The sequence below is a fragment of the Nesoenas mayeri genome (genome assembly GCF_963082525.1).
Source record: "Nesoenas mayeri genome assembly, chromosome: 17".
Lineage (NCBI taxonomy): Eukaryota > Metazoa > Chordata > Aves > Columbiformes > Columbidae > Nesoenas > Nesoenas mayeri.
Genome location: NC_137565.1, coordinates 7,902,011 through 7,922,069, shown reverse-complemented (window position 1 = coordinate 7,922,069; position 20,059 = coordinate 7,902,011). Strand labels below are relative to the sequence as shown.

The 20,059-nt window shown below is 40.6% G+C and overlaps 1 protein-coding gene across 1 annotated transcript in view; it reads right to left on the bottom strand.

Annotated features, from left to right (window-relative positions):
- PPIL2 (peptidylprolyl isomerase like 2) overlaps positions 1-20,059 on the bottom strand; it is a 71,236-nt gene that overhangs the window by 49,273 nt on the left and 1,904 nt on the right. Inside the window, exons 4-8 of the mRNA XM_080355502.1 lie at positions 19,638-19,700; positions 19,418-19,469; positions 5,693-5,744; positions 3,394-3,485; positions 1,582-1,671 (exon numbers count right to left, since the gene is read on the bottom strand). Coding sequence (XP_080211628.1) covers positions 1,582-1,671; positions 3,394-3,485; positions 5,693-5,744; positions 19,418-19,469; positions 19,638-19,700 — 349 coding nt within the window. The remainder of the gene's footprint in view (positions 1-1,581; positions 1,672-3,393; positions 3,486-5,692; positions 5,745-19,417; positions 19,470-19,637; positions 19,701-20,059) is intronic.

The window sequence follows — 20,059 nt, the reverse complement described above, 5'->3', positions numbered from 1 at the left end:
AAATTGCTAGTTATTGCACTTTGAGATTTAGAGGACTATAGTATCTCTTTGCTTTTATGACAAAAATCAAAGCTAGGGCTGTAACAGAAACACACTCTTTACACATACATTCAATTCTGAACCTACAGAACACACCAAAATATTTTGAAATGACTGCACATTTCAATTATTTCTTAAAAATAATTTGGTTTTCCATCCTGATGTACAGAAACATTTTTAGTCACTCATGTTGTCCTTTTTTACTGTTCCAAATCCATTAGCAACCATGCAGTTACATTCAAATAACATTCTGTTGGGAGCTTTCAATCTGAAAAAGCTGTGGGTTTTGCTTCCATTGGATTAAAACCATTTTACTTTGTTGCATTAACTTGAACAGCCATAAGCACAAAGGAATAGAGGAAAAATATTTATAAACATGCTGTTCAGAAGGGAGTGGGGAAGGAGGGATCCATTACATTTAAATTTAGACATAAATGGAAAATATTTTTCTATTCAAATTAGACTGTATTAGTCTTGGCTAGTGGCAATTAACTGTTCATGAGATGCATACTAACTCATGACTCCAATAATAATGATCCTTAAATGTTTTTCCCCTATTTTGAAATCATGCAGCTTAAAAATGCTTCATTTTAAAAGTAAGTCTTAGATCTTTTGACACTAAACTTCAGCTGTAAATGGGTATCTGTTACACTCTGAAATTTACAGTGCTGTTTTAATTCCGGTGTTAGTTCCTTTAAAATCAGTAAAAGACCAACATTGGTATCTATTCAGAAGAAAACCATGGCAGGCAAGCACTTAGAGAAAATCTGGTGGATTGCTGCTTATTTAGACAAACTCTAAAAAATGCTTTTCTGAAGCTTTGAGTCTTTTAGGCATCTTTAAAAGAGTAAGATGGACAATCAGCTTCAGTCTTAACGTAACAGGTCAACTTCCTTAAAGTTCATATACTTCACATTCTAAACCACATTTCTTTTGATAACCCAGACCACACGCTGTTGGCTGTCTAAAGCTGGAGAGTATTCTGGATGTCTCTTTCCCTTTCCTCTACCCAATCTTTTCTCAATGCACTCCTGTGTAAGTCTCGCAATAGATCAGAGGTGTCACAGCAATTTTTCAGGCAAGGTTAACAAAACAAAACCAACAAAATCCTATGTGTATTTTCCTGCCTAAAACTTAAAGTTATTCACCAGATCTTCTATTCAGTTGGATACAGTGAAATAGCAACTGCAAATACGTTTGTCAAAATTCTCATTTTTACATAGCATTCTTGACTTTTTTTGGGCACGGCTTTTTTTCTATACTTTATTTCACAAAGTTGAACAATCTGCTTATCTGCAAGGCTCACAATAATCACTCTAGAGATCTGTCAAGCTCTAAGTTATACAGCATCTTTGTGGCGCATCTGGATAACAAAGAAAATACAGCAGTTCACCTTCTACCTGTCTCCAAGACACACACACACACAGAAAATGTTTCTCTGTTCAATATCCCAGATTCCTGCTCTAGCGGTGTACATAGCAACAATCCATCCTCTGCAAAAAAAGCTGTATTGCAAGAAGTGTAACACAGAGCAAAGTTTACCTGCAGTGTCACGATGTCTTGTCGAGTGAAGGGTTCATCTGTTAAAAGATCCTTGTAGCTCTTTGGTTTTATGTTCAGCTGCTCAACTGCCTAACAGCCAGACAAAAGACACAGATTAAAAATTGTACACTAATGTATAAATATTACAAGTAAACACGTGATGCTAATAAAACCCTAAAGTACGAATGATAAAGAAAACAATTTCACCCTTCATTCTCAACTGGCAGCTGCAATATTTTCATTGTGTTCTTCAACAGATGAGCAGCTTTTGTCTTTCATCCCTACAAAACTTGAGTTTTGTGGTTTGGTTTTTGTTTGTTTGGTTTCTTTTAGTTTGTATATTTTTTAAATAATGTTGCACTCTCCTTTCCATAGTTATGCACATCATTTTAACCAAACTCATTGCAAAAGTGCTGCCAAAATAAAAAACTCCTGCTTGCAGATGGTATAGACAGGCAGCTTCAACACAGGGTCAGCATCTCCCCCATTGCCAGCACCCCTGGGAGATACGTGTCCTCTGCCCACCCCAGTTGCTGCACCGAGCCCGCAGCAATGCTGCTCTTCACCTGAGAAAACGAAACGATGCTCAGAGCAGCAGTGTGTTATTTCTTGGCGACAACCAATGCAGAATAAATGTTTTGTTGTTATAAACAAATACATCATGCAGAGAGATGACTGTGGAAGTCTACCTGCACGAAAACTGAATCTTATTCCCCTAAGTGCGCTCTGTTCTCATCAGATGGAAGTGACAATGTTTTTCTAGTACCTCTAGAAGGCCATAAATTAGTTCTGTGCTTATAACAAGCTAATAAATGTTATTGCTCCAAGTGATACACCATATGAAAAACAGGCCCTCTTGGCACAGCTTGTTTAGGAAGCCCAGAATTACAAATTGTAGCAAACTGAGCAACAGTTTTACAATATCAACAAGCATTTAACAAACACCACCCTGAAACTCATTCTTGCCTTTTAACCACAGCAATCACGCTTCCAGAAGGAACAGAAAATACAGTTCATTTTAACCTAATCTTGACTGCTCTCATAGTTGGAATGAAGACAATCCAACTACAACGGAGCAAGTTTTCAATAACTTGATGAATCCAGCTTTTTCCCTGATTGCAATGGTTTCAGCTTGTTCCTCTCAGTATCTGAAAGTCCTACCAGAATCTGCCATGAACAGATTTCAAAAAGCAGATGTTTCGGTGTTCAGAATTTTCACAACACTGGATATGGATCCATTAACTGAAGGATTTATTTGCCAATGAAAAATAATTAAACCTTGCTTTTACAGTAAGGATTATGCAAACAAGTCACAATTAAAATTCTACCTGAGTTCACACAAATGTTCACAAAACACAAATAAAAACGCACTTCAAGTATCCATTAAGGCATCATCTGCTCTTTCCCCAGCTCCAGTTAAAATACTCTTTTTTATTCATTGATGTGAATAGAAATGAGGCAATTTGTGTTTTGGTGATGACTCTGCATCAGAAAGAAAGATGACAGAAGATTTGTCTATTAATTCAGCTGCGGAGCACATAAAAAGTACTCATTTTGGTCTACATGACTCAGTGCATGCAGATTAACTTAGGAAAAGGTTTTAAAAATATCTTTTAAATCATATTCTAGGGATGTCCATATTTTGAAGGCAAAAGTCAAACAATTTGTGACATCAGTTAATCTCCTTGCACTTTAATTTTCCCAGCTGTAGAACAAGAATAAAATGTACCTACCTTTCTAAAGCATTTTGTGATCTTCAATGAAATAAATCAAGTATAAAATATTAATAATGAAATGCGACAGAGAACCTACCTCATAGGCAAACACATTTCCAGTTGTCTTGATGGCCACAATATGGGAGTTATTGGTGAATACAGTAAACAGCACTGGACAGTGGTATTTACCTGATGGAGGGGAAAAGTTTAAATTCACCATGAAGTCCCTGCAACTGTTTTGAAATTGTTGACTTCTATTATCTCTTAGAAGAATATCTACTTCAGTTTTTCATATAACGTGTAACTTCAGTGTATATTTAATGGTGTTTTAACTGCACTTTGATTCTTCAGTGGCAAAAAAATAACACAAGAAATATAAAACCAGAAATGAAAATGCTGGTTTGAAATCTGCTGTTTTCAATTCCCCAACACAGAAATGTGTCAAATTTACTCGATACCTATGAAGTACCGCAATATAGGTGTTATCATTGTAATCAAAGCTCTATTGACTCTAAAGCCTGTACCCTGCAGCCTGCCCAGTGCTCTATTTTCAGTGTTGTTCCCAGGAATAAAAGTTTAGCTTATATCCAACAGAAAAGTTCACAGCAGCTGTTGTGCTTTTAGGAAACAAGAGCATTTTGTATTCAAATGTGGCAAGCAGAATGCCATTAAATCTGAGCACGTTATTCAATAAGGAACCCAGCGTCTGCTCTAATCAAGCTGTGAATTTTCCCAGGAGGGTCAGCATAAATATTAAGCATGTCAACAACAAGCAAACTGATGGAAGGCAACGTCGGAGGAAAAAGAAAAATGCCTGGACCATCTCGGCAGAAAGCAACTAGAAGAAGGTTATTAATACTTGTTCAGTTTGCTAGACCTGGGTGAAATTTTTGAAATAAGTTGGGTCTATTTGGTTCTTTTTTTCCTAATTATCATCTGAAAATCAAAAGCAGCAGGGAGACCAAAGCAGAGGCAGCTCACAGCACCTGCATAGACAGGAGAGACAAACACCTACAGAGGATTTACCGCTTAACTGATCAGCTACAGAGGTTCCCAGGCCTCCAGCGTGCAGAGGCCAGCGAGGGCCGTTCCTGTTAATGCCACCAGAGCTGAAGGAAAAGCCATTGCCACAAAGGGCTGAAATCCAAGAGGAAGTTTAGAAAGGGATTTTCAGAAGTGGCATCAGGGTATGGGCCAAGTGATGGATACAGAAACACGCTGGTAAAATGTGAGACCTCACTCCAACTGCATAAAAAGAGCGAGTCACCGTGTTTTCAGCTCTAACGAAAGCAGAGCTGCTGAGGGCCCACACTTGTTCATCTGGATAGATGGTACCCAGCTAAGGAAAGCTCACTAAATGGAAGAAACTGAAATATCTGAAGACCTTTTTTATTGTTTAGGTGTGAACAGAGAAGATCCTACATACGTAGCAACCACTCTACATGTTATGATTTAAAGAAAAGTTTGCTGATAGACAGAAATGCAACATTTTACTCTTTCTCTTTTGTCGCATCTTCCCTTGATCTATTAATGACACAGCATACACCTTTTTAAGGAAAAGGCTTCAGAGTCTGTGTGGCTGCTGTTACTCCACTCCAGCGTTACGAATTGACTTCTTTAAGGACAGTCAAATATCGCAGTATCTTTCAAAAACCTTGGCCAATGTGACTAATGATAATTTTTTAACACTCTGGTCTTGAGACAGGAAGACAAAGCACAGAAGAAACCCATCAGCTAGACAGAAGCCCTTGTAGTCTATGGACTGTTGGTAAGATAATGGCAAAGACATTTCAGACTTGTATTCCCATCTGATCCTTGCGACTCTTGTTTAAAAGAAAAACCATTATTTGCCTTGCAAAATACTATTTCATCTCCACTGTTCTCTTTTATTCCTGGCACCCTCTCTTAGATGGCAGGTTTTATATCTTTAACCCTGCAGAAATAAATATGAGGCTGCTTTCTTGTGTGCTGCTATTCATAAAATCCCATGTGTTCATTTAAGTTTAATTCATCTTACAAACGAAAAGCTGCTCAAGACCAAGGGAGGAGCAAATAATGCCACAGGCGAGTCAGAAAAACCTAACATATTATGGAAATTCAGCCTTTTCTGAAAAATTTCCCTAAAGTAAATAGTACCTCACTGCACTAGTAGCTATAGTAAAGTGAAGTTGCTGAATAATTTACAGCCCCGCAGTGTAAAGAAAAACAGATATTGAACTTTAAAAGTTGTGTCACTCACAAGCAGCAGTTATTCTACTCAAAAACTAAAAGCCACAATAGAAAACAAACTACGTAACTTAACCATGAGTAAGACAAAGCAGGGTTTATTAAAGCACTCATTAAGAAAAACAAAACACAAACAAAAACCAAAACACACAGAAAATTACTGCTCTTACCTTCACTGTTTTTAGCAAAATTCAGCTTTATAAGTGATTTGGCATCTAGTTTCTAAAGAAAATGAAGCATTAAAAAAAATTAATCACAGCAGAATCTACCCGTGGAAATAAAAGGAAACTGTAACATCAGTGCTAGGATTTTAATAGTACATAATTTATTAATAATATACTGCAAGTTGTCTGAATCATCAAAACCCTGGGAATTTAAGTCACAGACAGCCCACAAAAACAAGGAGCCTGAGAACTGGGATACGATTGTTTACAGTGTTGTAGTTTGACACAGTACAGCGTGAACCAAGTGAACAGGCTCCAGAAGTTGTGCAGCTCTGTCTTCGCACAAATTGAAAGGGGAGTTTGCGTGAAAAGCCGAGGCAAAGATCATTGCTGCTGAGCAGCAGCGACAATTCAGAAGGGACCTCTGATGAAAGTCATACAGCCAGCAAACCATTCTGGCAATCAAGCTCACTACCTTTTCTGAAATAACTGTAATTTTTCTTTTACTTCAGGAAATGTGGAGTCCATAACATAACTAGCCATAATGAAGAGAAATGGAGGCACAAATTCTCCAGAGAGGCGCTTGGGGTGAGGAAAGCAGACAGACCCAGGAGGGATCTTTGGCCAGTTAATCCCCAGGTAACAATAACAATTCCATGGAAGAGGGAACCGAGATGGCAGCCGGGGTCGGGAGGTCCTGCAGGCTGATGAAATGAGAGTGATGCTCTCCCCTGCAGAGGGGACGCTGCAAACTGGGCTGACTCCTGCTCCCCCAAGCTTCATCAGAAGAACGTCTATGGCATTCTTCTGCTGCCCGGAGGGGCCTCCTGACACAGGGAGGGAAGAGCTATTGGGCTGTCAAACACTTCTGGATGATCAGGTTGCTCCCTACCCAAGACATGAAAGCCACAAGCATGCCCAAAATAACCGTGCGCCTTCAGTAACATGACAGGGCAGGCCCACGTATGCCAGTCATTTAATAGGGTCAGGATGTGATTTGGGCACACCATGACTGGGGTCACCCCACCAGCATGGTTAGGTGGCACTTGACTGGGGCACCCAGCTGGACACAAAGTCCAGTCCAGCAAGGTGCAAGGCTGAGGATCTCAGATACAGGAAAAAGAAACAAAACCAAACCCTCTGATTGTATCAGCTGTCAGAGACAAGTTTCACTGCCAAATTGATCCTTAAAAGCACACACAGCACAGGCCTTTGAAAAGAAACAATTGGTTCTCTTCTCAAAACACACACCTGAACAGTTTAGGGAGGTTTTTATAACCCAGACAGCTCTTTAGAAAAAGCTACGCGTGGAGATCTGCCAGCCGCGGTGCCGACACTGCTAGTTCAATCATTGTGGCAAAGAGCGATAACAAAATCATGTGAAACCAAGTCAGTGGACTTTTTCTGCCTAATTGAAATGCATATTCTTGGTTCGGAGCGTACACGTTATGACAGCTGGACTCATTCATTTATAGGAAGGCACTTCTCAAATGGTTTGCAGCCAACTGGCAGGCTCATTTGCTGACAGAAAGGTAACCATCTTTCTAATTCATTAGTGAGAAGAGCAACGAGGGCTAGTAGGAATAAAATAGGGAAGGAAAGGGAAGAAAGAGAGCAGGTTAAATTATACTTAGTTAGGCAAAGGCAGACCAGTGCTGCTGTTTTTCCTTAAGTGGGTTCTCAAAAACAATCAAACAAACAAAAATCAAACAAAAAAATCCCCCAAACACAGACAACAAACCTGCACACTGCTGGGGTATGAAGAAAGACAGCAAAGGCAATGGCAGCTTGTGAAACGACTAAGAGAATGCAGAGCTTTATTCATTTATTCATCTTCTTACTAGAACAAAATTGCCAAAGAAGTAGTAGGGGAACAGCAGAGTTGCCAAAATGAACATATGATCCTGGACAGATCTGTTCAACCTAAACAACTTATTAACACAAAGCAGCATCCATCTGTGCACATGTTGTGCAACAGCCCAAAAATTACGTTCCAGAAAAAGCTTATTTAGAAATACAACTGCTGGAAACATTGATAATTTGAAGAAGGCCTTTAAATTATCTTGCTGGCAGACTTGAGCTATCCCCAGAACACATGAGCGGATCATCTTTAAACGAAAATGGAAACAGTTCCCTAAGAAACAATTTAACATGACTGAAGATTCAGATTTATACTTTGACAGAAATTTAGTGGAAAAGACAGACTAAACTGCTATACAGACTTTAAAGGTAGCAAAAGCTGCAGTACACTGTTTCATCTGTCAACGTGTGATGTATCGTTAGAAGTGCTGCCAAGCCCTCCAACTCTCACTCTGTGCTCAAGAAAATAGTATGGTATTTCAGGTCACATTTTTCCATACTATGGAAAAAGGTTAGTTTTCAGCATCAATTATTCATGGTGCATCAGCTGCTCATGGTGGCATCTGCTCCACACTGAGACCAGCACTTATACAGTCCTATATGTCAACAGTAAATTAAAAAATAGTGATTTTCATATAGGAGTTGAAATACACACACTGCCTGGAGTCATCTTCCAGGATGAGAACTCTATACCGAAGTGCTGCATGAACATTATAAACTTCTATCACTGGAGACCGTCCTCCCATCAAGCTTGTGTTGAAGACATGACCTTGGCATGTCAGCTCATGGCCTGTGGAGCAGCTCTGCGCTTCGGCTCAGCCAGCAACAGCTTCCTATCCAAGCACTCCCATGCTGTATCATGGGGGAACTTCCAGCTACTGATAAAGGATGATGCTTGTGCAATGTATTTATAAGAAGGGATGGAAACAGACTGAGAGTTCTATATGAGAAAATACGTGGGGGAAATATAATTAGAGCACCACCTCAGAAGTGTTTTGAGAAGTTGATTAATGTGTCTTAATGCATGGGAAGACAAGAGGGTGATTTAGTGTTCTGTCAAAGGAAAGCTTTGGAGCACTAGAACAGCTAAACCAGGTGATGATCTGCTACAAAGGATTGCCATGGTCTATAGAGGCTGAGCTCAGCTCAGGAACCTGCACGTGGAACATCCTGAGTCTGCACACCTCAACTTCGAGTAGGTCCAGTTCTGAAAGACCTACAAGTTACACAGAAAACCATGAAAGAATACGATAAAGAAAACCTATATAATTTTTCTCCCCTTTCTCCATTTCACATGAAAACAGGGTTATCTTGTGTGTGGGTAAATCTGCTTTTATTTATTCTCTATCAAAAGTCAAAGCTTTCCAAGCACCATCACAGTTTGTTGCCATGGAAATGACCATTATGTCACAAACAGGAGCCAGTCTTCACGGGAAGAGACAGCATGAGTGAATGAATCCTAAAATGAGTTAAAGCACTTGTTTTCACGTATTGCTTATCACTAATAAAGCATAAGGGAGCTCAAATATTGCATACACAGCTCAAGTTCAAAGCCATTTCCAACCTGATTTTCCCCGACACACATCTACCATCCAGTTTCAGCCAAACTCCACTGAAGAAAGAAAGGAAAAAACGTTTATTACAAACACTTGATCTAATTAAAATTCTATATTTTTAACAAAAATGAAAGGCCACAAGCATGCACCACTTCCCCTCAGCAGAAATAAGAGCTGCATATTCACTTCTAAAAATATTTTATGCAAGAATACTGGAAAGCAGACGCATTTCACGGCATGTAGTGCCAGCTGCTCCGCAGCAAGGAAGGGCTAAAAAAAACCCCTAAACCCAAACCCCATACTAGCTTTTTTCTCAGCTGCCCCCCTCTCGCAGGCACACTTCCACAAAGGCAGCCAAGGCTACTTCTGGCCATGACCTACTTGCTCGCAGCAGCGAGAAGCCCCAGCGCCCCGCATGCTCTCATCTGTCAGCCGACAGTGCTCGTTCCTGCGGGATCTAAAAGGGCAGCACCCTTTATTGATACCCAAAGCAGAGGTTATTACCACACGTAGGTTAGTGGGGCACTGTGGCAGCTCACAGATGAAGTACGCCGATTGTTTCGAATTAAATCATTCTCTGTCATCGCTGTGTGTCTCATGAAGATATGACCTACAATCCCCGTGCATCAATTAGTTACACTCTCTGAATCTCTTTGCTCTGTGGCTGCATGTTCTTGTTGTTAATGAGGCTCTGACCCTGTTAGATATGCACCAGCCTGAAAAGCAATCAAAATGGACTCATTTGATTCTCTACCCATACATGGGTAGAGTTGGTGACATGTGGCAAGAGTTGTATTTAGTAAATACAGACCTTCCCGCTCTATGAACAGTAATTGAGTTAGCGTTAAAATGTTTGATGCCTGGGGATCAAACACCCTTTTGAATGGCCTTTGGCAGGAACATACGATAATCCAGGGAAGCCATCATGGGGAAAAATTCATGTGTCATGTCTGAGCTGGTTGACAACACAAGGACAAAACCATCCAGGGCTGGTGTGGCCATCTGGTAGGTTCTCATCCCACCAAAACAAGCAACACAGAGTTACCTCAAACGGGAATAGAAGGCCAAACCAAACACTGACATTAAAACACAGTGTTGCCTACTAAGTACCAAATTTAGCTTAACAACAGCAAATGAATTCTGTATTAAATTATTTGGTTCCGTTAAAGATGAGACCTGCTACTCTTTGCATATAACTTCACATTTTAAGAAGCTCTCTTATAATATTCCCTGCTATAAAATCTTCAAGAAACATAGGGGTATTGAATGTTTGAATAGCATTGGAATAACTCCATGTATACTGTTACTTATTTCAGATCTTGTAAATGGATTTAATGATGATAAAAGGCACTGGAAATCCTCAGCAAGGCTACACATTATGGGAATATGATTGGAAACATCAGCACTTGTTAAACAACAAGATAAGCCATCTTCATGTAGTTGAATATCTCATGAAGAATTTTGGGGTCAGCAGCCAAGAGGGCAGAATCGTCTCGTGATTCAAAGTATCATTTCTGTGCTCAGTTCAGCAGCACAAATGCTACATATTTATCATATGGACAAGTGTCTACAAAATGCTAAAAAGATACCCTCAATTCACATTCCTGGATGAAGCTGCTGTTTAACTGCAGCTTTCATCTACTACTGGACTGGTATGGAAACGGACACAAAAGATCCTTCATCACCCACTTCCAGACCACAGTTTTCCACATTTAAATTTTAATTAAACTGACACCATATGGTCACCAAAGCCTTGTCCAGAGAATCATAAAGATATGCTTGATAACACACATGGCTCACAGATACTAGCAACAGTGTTGCTCTATCAAAGAGACCATTAACAGAAATTACCATGAGAAAAAGATGTGTAGTTCCATGTGCAAGATTAAACCTGCAGTCTTAATGCAGTCAGAAGTCTATCAATCCAGAGATCCACAGCCAAACACAATATGGTTCATCAAAAATAAAGCTCTGCAGAAGCATCAAAAAGCTAGTCTCCAATTTTAGTGAAAAACAGGCAAGTGAGATTCTGTGGGAAACCTCATGCTGCACCTCATTTAAGGCTAGAGCACTACACAGCTGCTAGTTTTTCAAGTGTCACAAACACAAAACCCCATCCAATGTGCCCACTGCCACCAAAACACGGAAAAGGAGAAAAAAAAAATAAAAATGAGACCATGTGTTCAGTCTGTAAAACCTAGATGTCAATAGTTTTTTGCTGTAAGGGAAATAATGCATTAGGAATAACGCTAGACACATTTATGTGCCTGTGTGCAGAGCTGGCTCACTGGATGAACCACTGTCCATCAGCAGCACAATCCCCACCAGCAAGGTGTGAAGAGGGCACAGCAGCTTGGCCAGTGACTCATGACACTGGAGGGTGTTAAACAGCTCATTTTGACAAAGCAAACCTCATCCTTGCTCTCCTTGTTTGCCAAAGACACAAGGAACTGAAAAATAAATCCCCCTTTTAAGGCTAATTCTTAGTGGTGCTGGGTGCACTGCTGTTAAACAGATACAACTTTGGAAGAGAAGCAACCAATTACCCACATATTTGTCAGTAACAAAGGAGAGTGGGCAAGTTTAAGAAAAACCAACATAAAAATCTTCCAGGTCATAAGCCTCAGCAGGACATTCAGCCCCTTGACCCCCATGTGTTTTATGACCATTTCCAGTTATGACACACGACTTTCTGGTTGTTCCTCCAGGCAAGAATCATGCCCTCATATGTTTCTATCCAGGGGCCTTGAAAATTTATGGTCACTAGTCAAATATTAACTCATTTAGACTGTTCACTAAAAGCTAATAATTTCTGAAGCAAATGAGGTAAGACGACACGGCTCAGTTGCTGCATATTGAAGAGTTCATCTCCTTCAAAGTGGATTCCAGGCAGTTGAGCAGCAGCTTGTGTCCGCTGCCCCCAGACAAAAATGCACCTGGAGAGAGATGCTCAGTGATGATAGCTGTAACCACCCTGCCAGAATGACTCTTACAGGCCACAGAAATACAGGCAGCAACATTCAAGTGGAAACAAACAATTAAAAAGGAAAAAGAAAAGGAAAGACCACTGCACATCCTGCTTCTGAAATGACCCAAACTGTCAAGAGAAAATGCAACCAATTATCATATTCTGAAAGCATCATTTGTGTCTCAATGCATATGCTGAAACCGTTTTCTGTCTTATGCTATCACGCGTTATATATCAAAGTATGATCAAAGTATTTAAGGAAGGGATTAGAAAATCTCACCGCTGTACCAGGCGTTCACCCAGCATTTACTGTGTATGCCAAGATTAACTCTGCTCAATGAAGATAAATTAAAATTAAACAGATGCAGAGAAGGACAACTGTGACCATTTAGGGTATAGAGAACTTAAAGGCAAGAAGATCATGTGACAGGAAAATACAAGTCTCAACAAGAAAATGTCAAGAAAGCATTAAATTCCCCTGTCCAAATACACAGCTGTAAACACTATGAGAGAAGCACAATTTTGGCACAAATACAAACGAGACTAAGCTGGTCAAACCCCAGATTTACAGAAGATATCTAACAGACACAAAACCATCAGCAGACCCTCTCTGCAGCCGTAGCAGGAGCAAAGCAAACACGGCTCCGGGCAGAGCACGTGGTCCGCAGAGCAGACTGCCAGGAGCCAAAGGCCTCGGAGAGCCTTCCAGCTTTCTGTTCCTCATCATTCCACCCTTCTTTCTGCAACACACGAAAACCACCCAAGCTGGATTTGTCTGAATCATTTGTCAACAACGAGGCTTCCCTTGGGTTTATTTCTGTGAGCTTTGTTCTCCGCTCTGCAACAAGCTATTACTCACTCACAACAAAGCTGTATTCCCCTCCCCACAAAACGTTTCTTACAAATAAACAAGAAAAAACCTACCTCCTTCACTTCAAATGTACAGAAAAAATATGGTAGGTTTAATAAAAGGGGGAAAAAGGGGGCAGTTGACATTTAAACCTATGCAATATCTCAAGACTTGACTGAGTTGCATCAGACAAATTAAGAAATACACTTCGAATTTCGAAGCTGAAGATGTACTGACTTCTTCTGACATGCATGTGAAAAGCATTATTTAGAGAACAACTACAATTCTCATTTATACATCAGTTATGCTACAGCCAAATGAGACCTGAAGCTACCAATCCACCTAAATGATCCCTCATTTCCAAAGCCCCAAGGAGAAAACAGAAGAGACTACTTGCATTTCAGGTGCTGTGCTCTGATGTTGAGGAAAAAAACCCAATGAAAACAAGATACGTATCACTCATGAATTTTTGTAAATAACAAAAAATATCTTAATTGGTCAAACTAATCTGCTCTTAATTAGATAGTCCCAACACTTCAGATATGAGAAACTGATGTGGAGATAGCCTGCACAGCATTTTCCTCTCAATGTTGTCTGTCTAAAGAAAGAAGGAAAATGCTCATAGTAAGCACAGTCTCTTTGGAAACAGCGAGAGTGAAGAAAACTTTTCTAGAGAAAAAGATGAAAAGTCACAAGGAAATGTGACTCGTGCTGCAGTGCGCTGTCTTTAAAAGACCATCAAAATCCTAAGGTAGCATTTCTACCATGACACAGAAAGGTCTAACCAAGCACTCTGAAAATGCACCACATTGGACATTATCTACAGCTATTACATTTTCCTGACAATGTATTCCAACGGCAGCTACTGCTACGCTGGCATGAGAGAGGTCACCTTTGAAACACAGCTCCTTGCCTGATGACATCCACTATTTGTTATTTAGAAACACACCTGGAATCACACGATTAAAGCAGCAATCTGCAGTAAATTACCACATGGGCCACATGAACCCAGTTAAAAGCCAATATGGATCACATGAAACATGAACTTGTCCTCTCCCCTGTTCAGGCCGTTCCACCCAACTCAGTGTTGGATGAGTTTTGTTTGTGATCTTGATCTTGACGCCTCTGACTCAGCAACGTATGAAGCTCGTGCACACACTCACAGGAACCCGTTCCCCAAACACACGGACCCTGCGCTGATTATCTGATAGAGATGGGGAGCAATTTGTAGTGAACTATAAGCCTGGGCTGGAATTCCACCTGTAGTTTAACATCTGTTCCTACAGTACTTGATATTTCTCACACTCCTGACATGCTGCAGTTTCTTTATGGAGAATATTGCAAAAGAAGAAAAATACCCAAGCCCTCTTTGTCATTATTTTCACTTCTTGGATGAAGAAACAATTACCAGTGCTTTCTATTTCTGTATCTGTGTTTTCAAAATACATACATGGTAAAACCACTTCTGTTTAAGGAAGTTTCACCTTTGCTCTAATTTCTGCATCCTTTTCAGGCAGGATTTCCCTTATTTAGATAGCCAAAGACTTTTTTAGTGCATTCAAAAAAAAAATGCTGTGAGATTGTTTGTTCACTTTTAAAGTGGGATTAATACATCCAGTAGTAAAAAAATAACCGTCTCCATATCCTCTCCACTACCCTGGCCAGCAAGCTGCTTCCACCTCAAGACCAGCAACTGATTTCTATAACACTGACTGAAACATGGTTGATCAAATTGAAAAGAAACCAAGCTTTGACAAAAAATGAAGTAACAATAGCGACCGGCATTTGGCAGAAGAATTCGCTAATAAACATATTTAAGGAATGTATTTGAGAAGGATTTTTCCAAAGCTTTGAAATAACAGACTCCATTGCATTTTTTTTCTTCTGAGGGTATGAAGTGATTGGTTTTGAAAGAGGCTGTAATTATTCCAGTAAGCATCATCCTACCAACCTTATTTCAAGCAAATTATTAAACAATAGAAAAAGGGCACTGCTTATGTTCCTAGTGAGCAGTGCTGGAGCGAGGAGTGTCCTGTGCATCTCTGGGGGCTTCCAAAGTGTGGGTCAGATAGGATTACTGCACGCGGCAGGCACCTGTACTGCCACAATTATTTGATCATATTGGTCATAATCTCACTCCAAGGCATTCTCATTTGGTAAATACAGGATTAAGAGTGTGGGAGAACACAAATATTTGTCTTGTACACAGAGCAAAACTTCGAGGAGAGCTCTATTTTTTTAAGAAGGCAAATGTCCTACTGGGAAAAGTCAGAGATTTTCAGCCTTCTGACTCTGAAACGACTCCGAATTTTCCATGTCAGTGGCTGTGACTTCTGCTTTTCTACATGCCACAAATTCCTTTTTATGATTATCTTCAGAGGCAGCCCAAGCAAAAGGCTTTCTCAACCCTTAAAAAAAAATATCAGAATTTCAAATCTTTCTTCTTTAACCCAGTAAAAAGGTAAAAACCTCATGACACCTGCAAAAAAGCTCTCTCTGGCCTGCAGGTCTGGACCCTAACCTTGCATGAGACACAGCGCAACACAAACTGTGTTCTGCCTCATTCAGACCCGAAACGTGACCCCTAGTCTCAAACATCCCCCACGCAGCATCTTCAGGCCTCTTAACCTGACTCTTAGGCATATGTTAAGCCAAAGCTAAATTAAGTCAACTGAATCCCGTTTGTCCTTCAAGACATACATATGCAACAACTGCACAGCCTCACGTGGCCCTTTCCATGAGGATTGCCTCTCTGGGTTATGCAGGGTCAGCAAACAAACGGATTTTAGTTTGCTCTGAGCCGTGCAGAAAGAATTCACATAGGTGAGCCCTCTATATGAGTTTAAAAGTAGATGCAATTAGTCACAAAATTGACTTTGGACCAAGGCCCTAGAAGCAAACACCAGAGATTAACTGACTTTCAGCTGTCCACAAGAACCTTATTCCCACCGAAAAGTGGGTACAAGGGACAAAGAGCTTAGCCGCTCCAGATACAGGGGAAGAAAGATATTTGCCAAGGTTACAGAGCCCTGAATGGGGCTGAAGTACAACTGCAATAACCTGGGCTGCCCACATGCGGTCAGAATGTCACTGAACCAGAGTGGCAAAATAGGTATTTACATCAGAAACATTACAACGCAAAAGAGAAAAATAGCTCAGCCCACACACACCATATCCATGCAAGAAAGAACAATTTCCTTGAAATTGCTGTCAAATGGCACACACTGATACATCATCTGTTCATATCTGAGATTCCAACAAACCAGACACGCTCCGACCACTCTCACTCCTTGGAAAGTGGTGCTGGGGAGCCCAGCTGGCTGGCTTGTGTGGGGCTGCTGGTCACTGCGGCCGCAGCGCCGCCGCATCAAACCTCCTGGCAAGCTTGCAACTATCTGCAAGCCTAAGAAGCCAAAGTGCTGTTCTCAGTAAAAAGGAATGAGCTAATTATGACCTTCCTCTTTATTTTACGCAATTTCAGTGTAAACATAAGCCAGGGCAGTGTCCTGACAAAGCTGCCAATGCCATCTGACAGCCTGTAGCTCGGCTGCAAGGGGTGCACCGTTTCTTCCAAAATTCTTGAGGTAGTAATAGAGGTATTTTTACCCCAATGCATTGTTAAAAAGGAGGGAAAAATCTAAAGTTACTTTCTGGAATAGCTCATGGGAAACTCAATGGTCAATTGTGATTTCTTTCTCCTAAACAGATATTGGAGTCCAAACTGCACCTCAGGTGCACATTTAGAAAAGCAAGTAAAAAAATAAACCGTAAACCATAAACCATAAGGAAGTATAGGGAAGGAAAAAAAACTGAAATATTTTAAACGTATCAAAGAATAACTGTGATCTTGGCATTGCAAAATTTCTTTGAAAAGCCTGGTCCAATAGTTCAGGACTTGGAAGTATCAGAGAAGCTGCCTGTAGATCAGTTCACAAACATCCAATTAATAAAAGACAGGCACAGTCCGATCTCCTGAGAGCACTGCAAAGATAAATCTATTAATGACTGCAAGGCTCTCCAATTCTCCACTGAGGGGTCTACTTCAGAAATAAGACAGCTAGACAGAATTAGTGAGTACCAAGGGTGCACCGTTAACAACGCCGTTTCCAAGTAGCCTATTGACTTCTCTAAAACATTTGGCCTGTAGCAAACCGTAACAATAGCAGTACAAGCCACAAAGGATTTCATTATTTTTAACTTCAGAACAAAAAAAATTGAAAAATTCTCCAGAGCTTCATCACCAATGACAAATCATCAGCCTTTAAAGTAACTTCATAAGGCACTGCACAAAACACAGCATCGCAGCTAATCTGGCTCAGTTCCTTTTTAAACAAACCCAGAGTCTTAAGTCTCTGTAAGTCACCGACTCACTACAGAAAATACACTTTCTGGTTTCCGCAATAAGCAAGCTGTACAAGTGACAGAAGTGCACAAATAGTGACAGATTAAATAGTGGGCAGTGCAGCCTAGAGATGAACAAGCTCAACTCACTGACTTCTTCCACCACCCACCTTGCCTTGTCCCAGCACCTCCATCTCCTTCCTTCCCAACAGCATCTTCCCACTCCAAAAACCAGAGCTGGTCCTCTGAGAAACAACCTCACTCCCTTCAGCCCACTCTTCCACCTATAGCTCCACAGGGCTGGATTCAGCAGGACTGTTTGCTGTTCCGGACAGCAAGCATCTTTTTTTTTCCAAGTGGTCTGGAACACCTTTGTCTGCTGGAGGACAGAGCTGTACAGCACAATTCCACCACTGGACACAAGGGAAGAAGAAAGGGCTTCCCAAATGGGGTGATACAGAGGAAAAGGGGACACGTGTAGAGGAGAGCGAGAGGTGCATGGCAGATCAACTACAGACGCACAAATCTGGGTAAACTAACAGATCTCAAAGTCAGACTTAATTTGAGCATTTCTGGCTCACCAAGTATATTCTGCACCACCTCCTTTTCTCTATATTACACAAGACCACTAGATACATTACACTTCTTATTTAGCATTTACCCAAAGTAATTTTAAACCACATCATGGTTCACAGTCTGAAATGAGAACAGGGGTCATGGAGCTGCTCCGAGTGAAAAAACTGATCTGGCAACACCCCAAAACTCCCAACCAATGCACAGAGCAGCAAGGTGGTGGGAGGTTGGCAAAACCAAGTGAAACAGCTGTAATTCCATAACTTATCTACTACATATTGGCCTCTTCATGTGTGAAAAAAGACCTTCAATCTTTTCTCCATCACACAAACACACCTGCAGTTTGCTGTAACTGAAGACATTTGGGTCTCAGACAGCCTGTTTATGTTCAGAGCTCGGAATGCTGCATCTGTATTTAGCTTCTCCTCATATCTCTCTGCTGGAAAAATCTTTACTCAAACACAAGATGTTTCAAAGGTAATGTCATACCAGAAAGCCACCTGCAAAACAACCAACAATCCTGTGCAACGGCTGCCACCTAATGCCTGGGAAAGTAACTGCACTTACTGAAGGACGATAGGAGCTCCAGTAGCTCAAGAAGCAATTTATGTTTAAAATTTTCCTTTATGCCCTCACAAACAATGTACTCTCTTTTAACACAACATAAAAAATAATTCCAACAAGGAAACATCTCCAGTACTTCATATTCATCTGGTGCTTTACAATTTCACATTACTACATAAAGTAATCCTTCCATAAATACCATTTATGCAAAAAAGGGAGGAGAAAAAACACTAAGGCACTGATCATTGTGCAAAATCCCAGACCCGCAGTGAAATATCATGACAGAGACAGGTCAGAAGCTTTCTGAAATATATCACCAAGATAACCCAAAAGAGTTTGCAGTTTAAGCTTACCATTCATATAATCCATTAATCTCTTCAGTCTGCATAAAGCCAAATATCCCTTTGGTTAGGAAACATCATTGCAAGCTCAGTCACAGAGGGGAAGGTGAGCTTGCCAGCACCTTGCCCTGAACGGACTGGAATTCTGCTTACACGAGGCAGCAGTACGGAGCCTTCACCACTGACCAGTCAGGCTCTCTGGGTGTCACCAGCAATAACAAACAATCTCATATTTCCATTTATACAGATTTTCATTATGCCACATCTGTAAGAAAGGCAAGATACCCTGGGATTCTATATAAATGAACTGCACGTTTCCTCCGCCACACTACTGGCAATCCAGTGCAAAGAAAAACAAAATACAATTTCTTCTTTCTTCCGTACACACAGTCCAAGGCTGATTATTTTCTACCTCAAAAGATCATCAGCAGGATGACGCCGAGGGGATACCAGGTCTCAAATCTAGAAGTCCCCTTTTTTTCAGCACTATAAAGAGATCTCTAATAAATCTGTACACTAATTTCAGCAAAGTCGATCTCACAAATATCATACTTCAAAATGGCACTCTCATTCAACTTCTTTTGCTTTCACTAAGGCATTTTTTCTCCCACACATTAAATAGGAAACTGAACTTAAGGAAAGCAAAGATATCATGGGAATACACCCATCATTACTTACTTCTCCTGTGATGGGATTGGTTCCATATTTCTTTATCCAAGGAACAATGCTCCTAAAAGAGAAAGGATAAGTAATGAGACAAGTCCCATCAAAAACCTCTATTATTTTTTGATTGGCATGAGTATTTTTGTCAATTTGCTAAGGCCAAATGATGATTACACAGCTGTAATCAAGCAGTTTAGAAAGACAAAAGTAAAGCTAAGTAAAGAGAGTAACTTACAGTATGTCAAAGACTGTCCCATCTGGTGTGCAAACTGGGTATTCAAATGGTTGCAGAGACAAACTAGAAGAAAAAGTACACATTCTATTTAGCAAAATCAGTTGGAATTTGCGATGACAGAAGCAAATAACATTTTGCTGATTCATTTACAAATTAAAGCAAATGAAAATACTGAGTGGCTGCCAATACCCACTACCTGATTCCACAGAAATTAGGTTAACACAAAATCCATGGAAGAAACTGGTGCAGTTCAGTAACTCGTAGCTGTCGGCACTCACAGCCAGAGAGGCAGATGCTCTAGCGCTCCCCAACCCGCTCCCATTGCCATATCGGGCCCCAACAGCACAAAAGACGGTTCAAGTAGAAACAGTCACTTCTTTGCACTGAAACATTCAGCAACCCCTGCAGAGGTTCTGCCATAA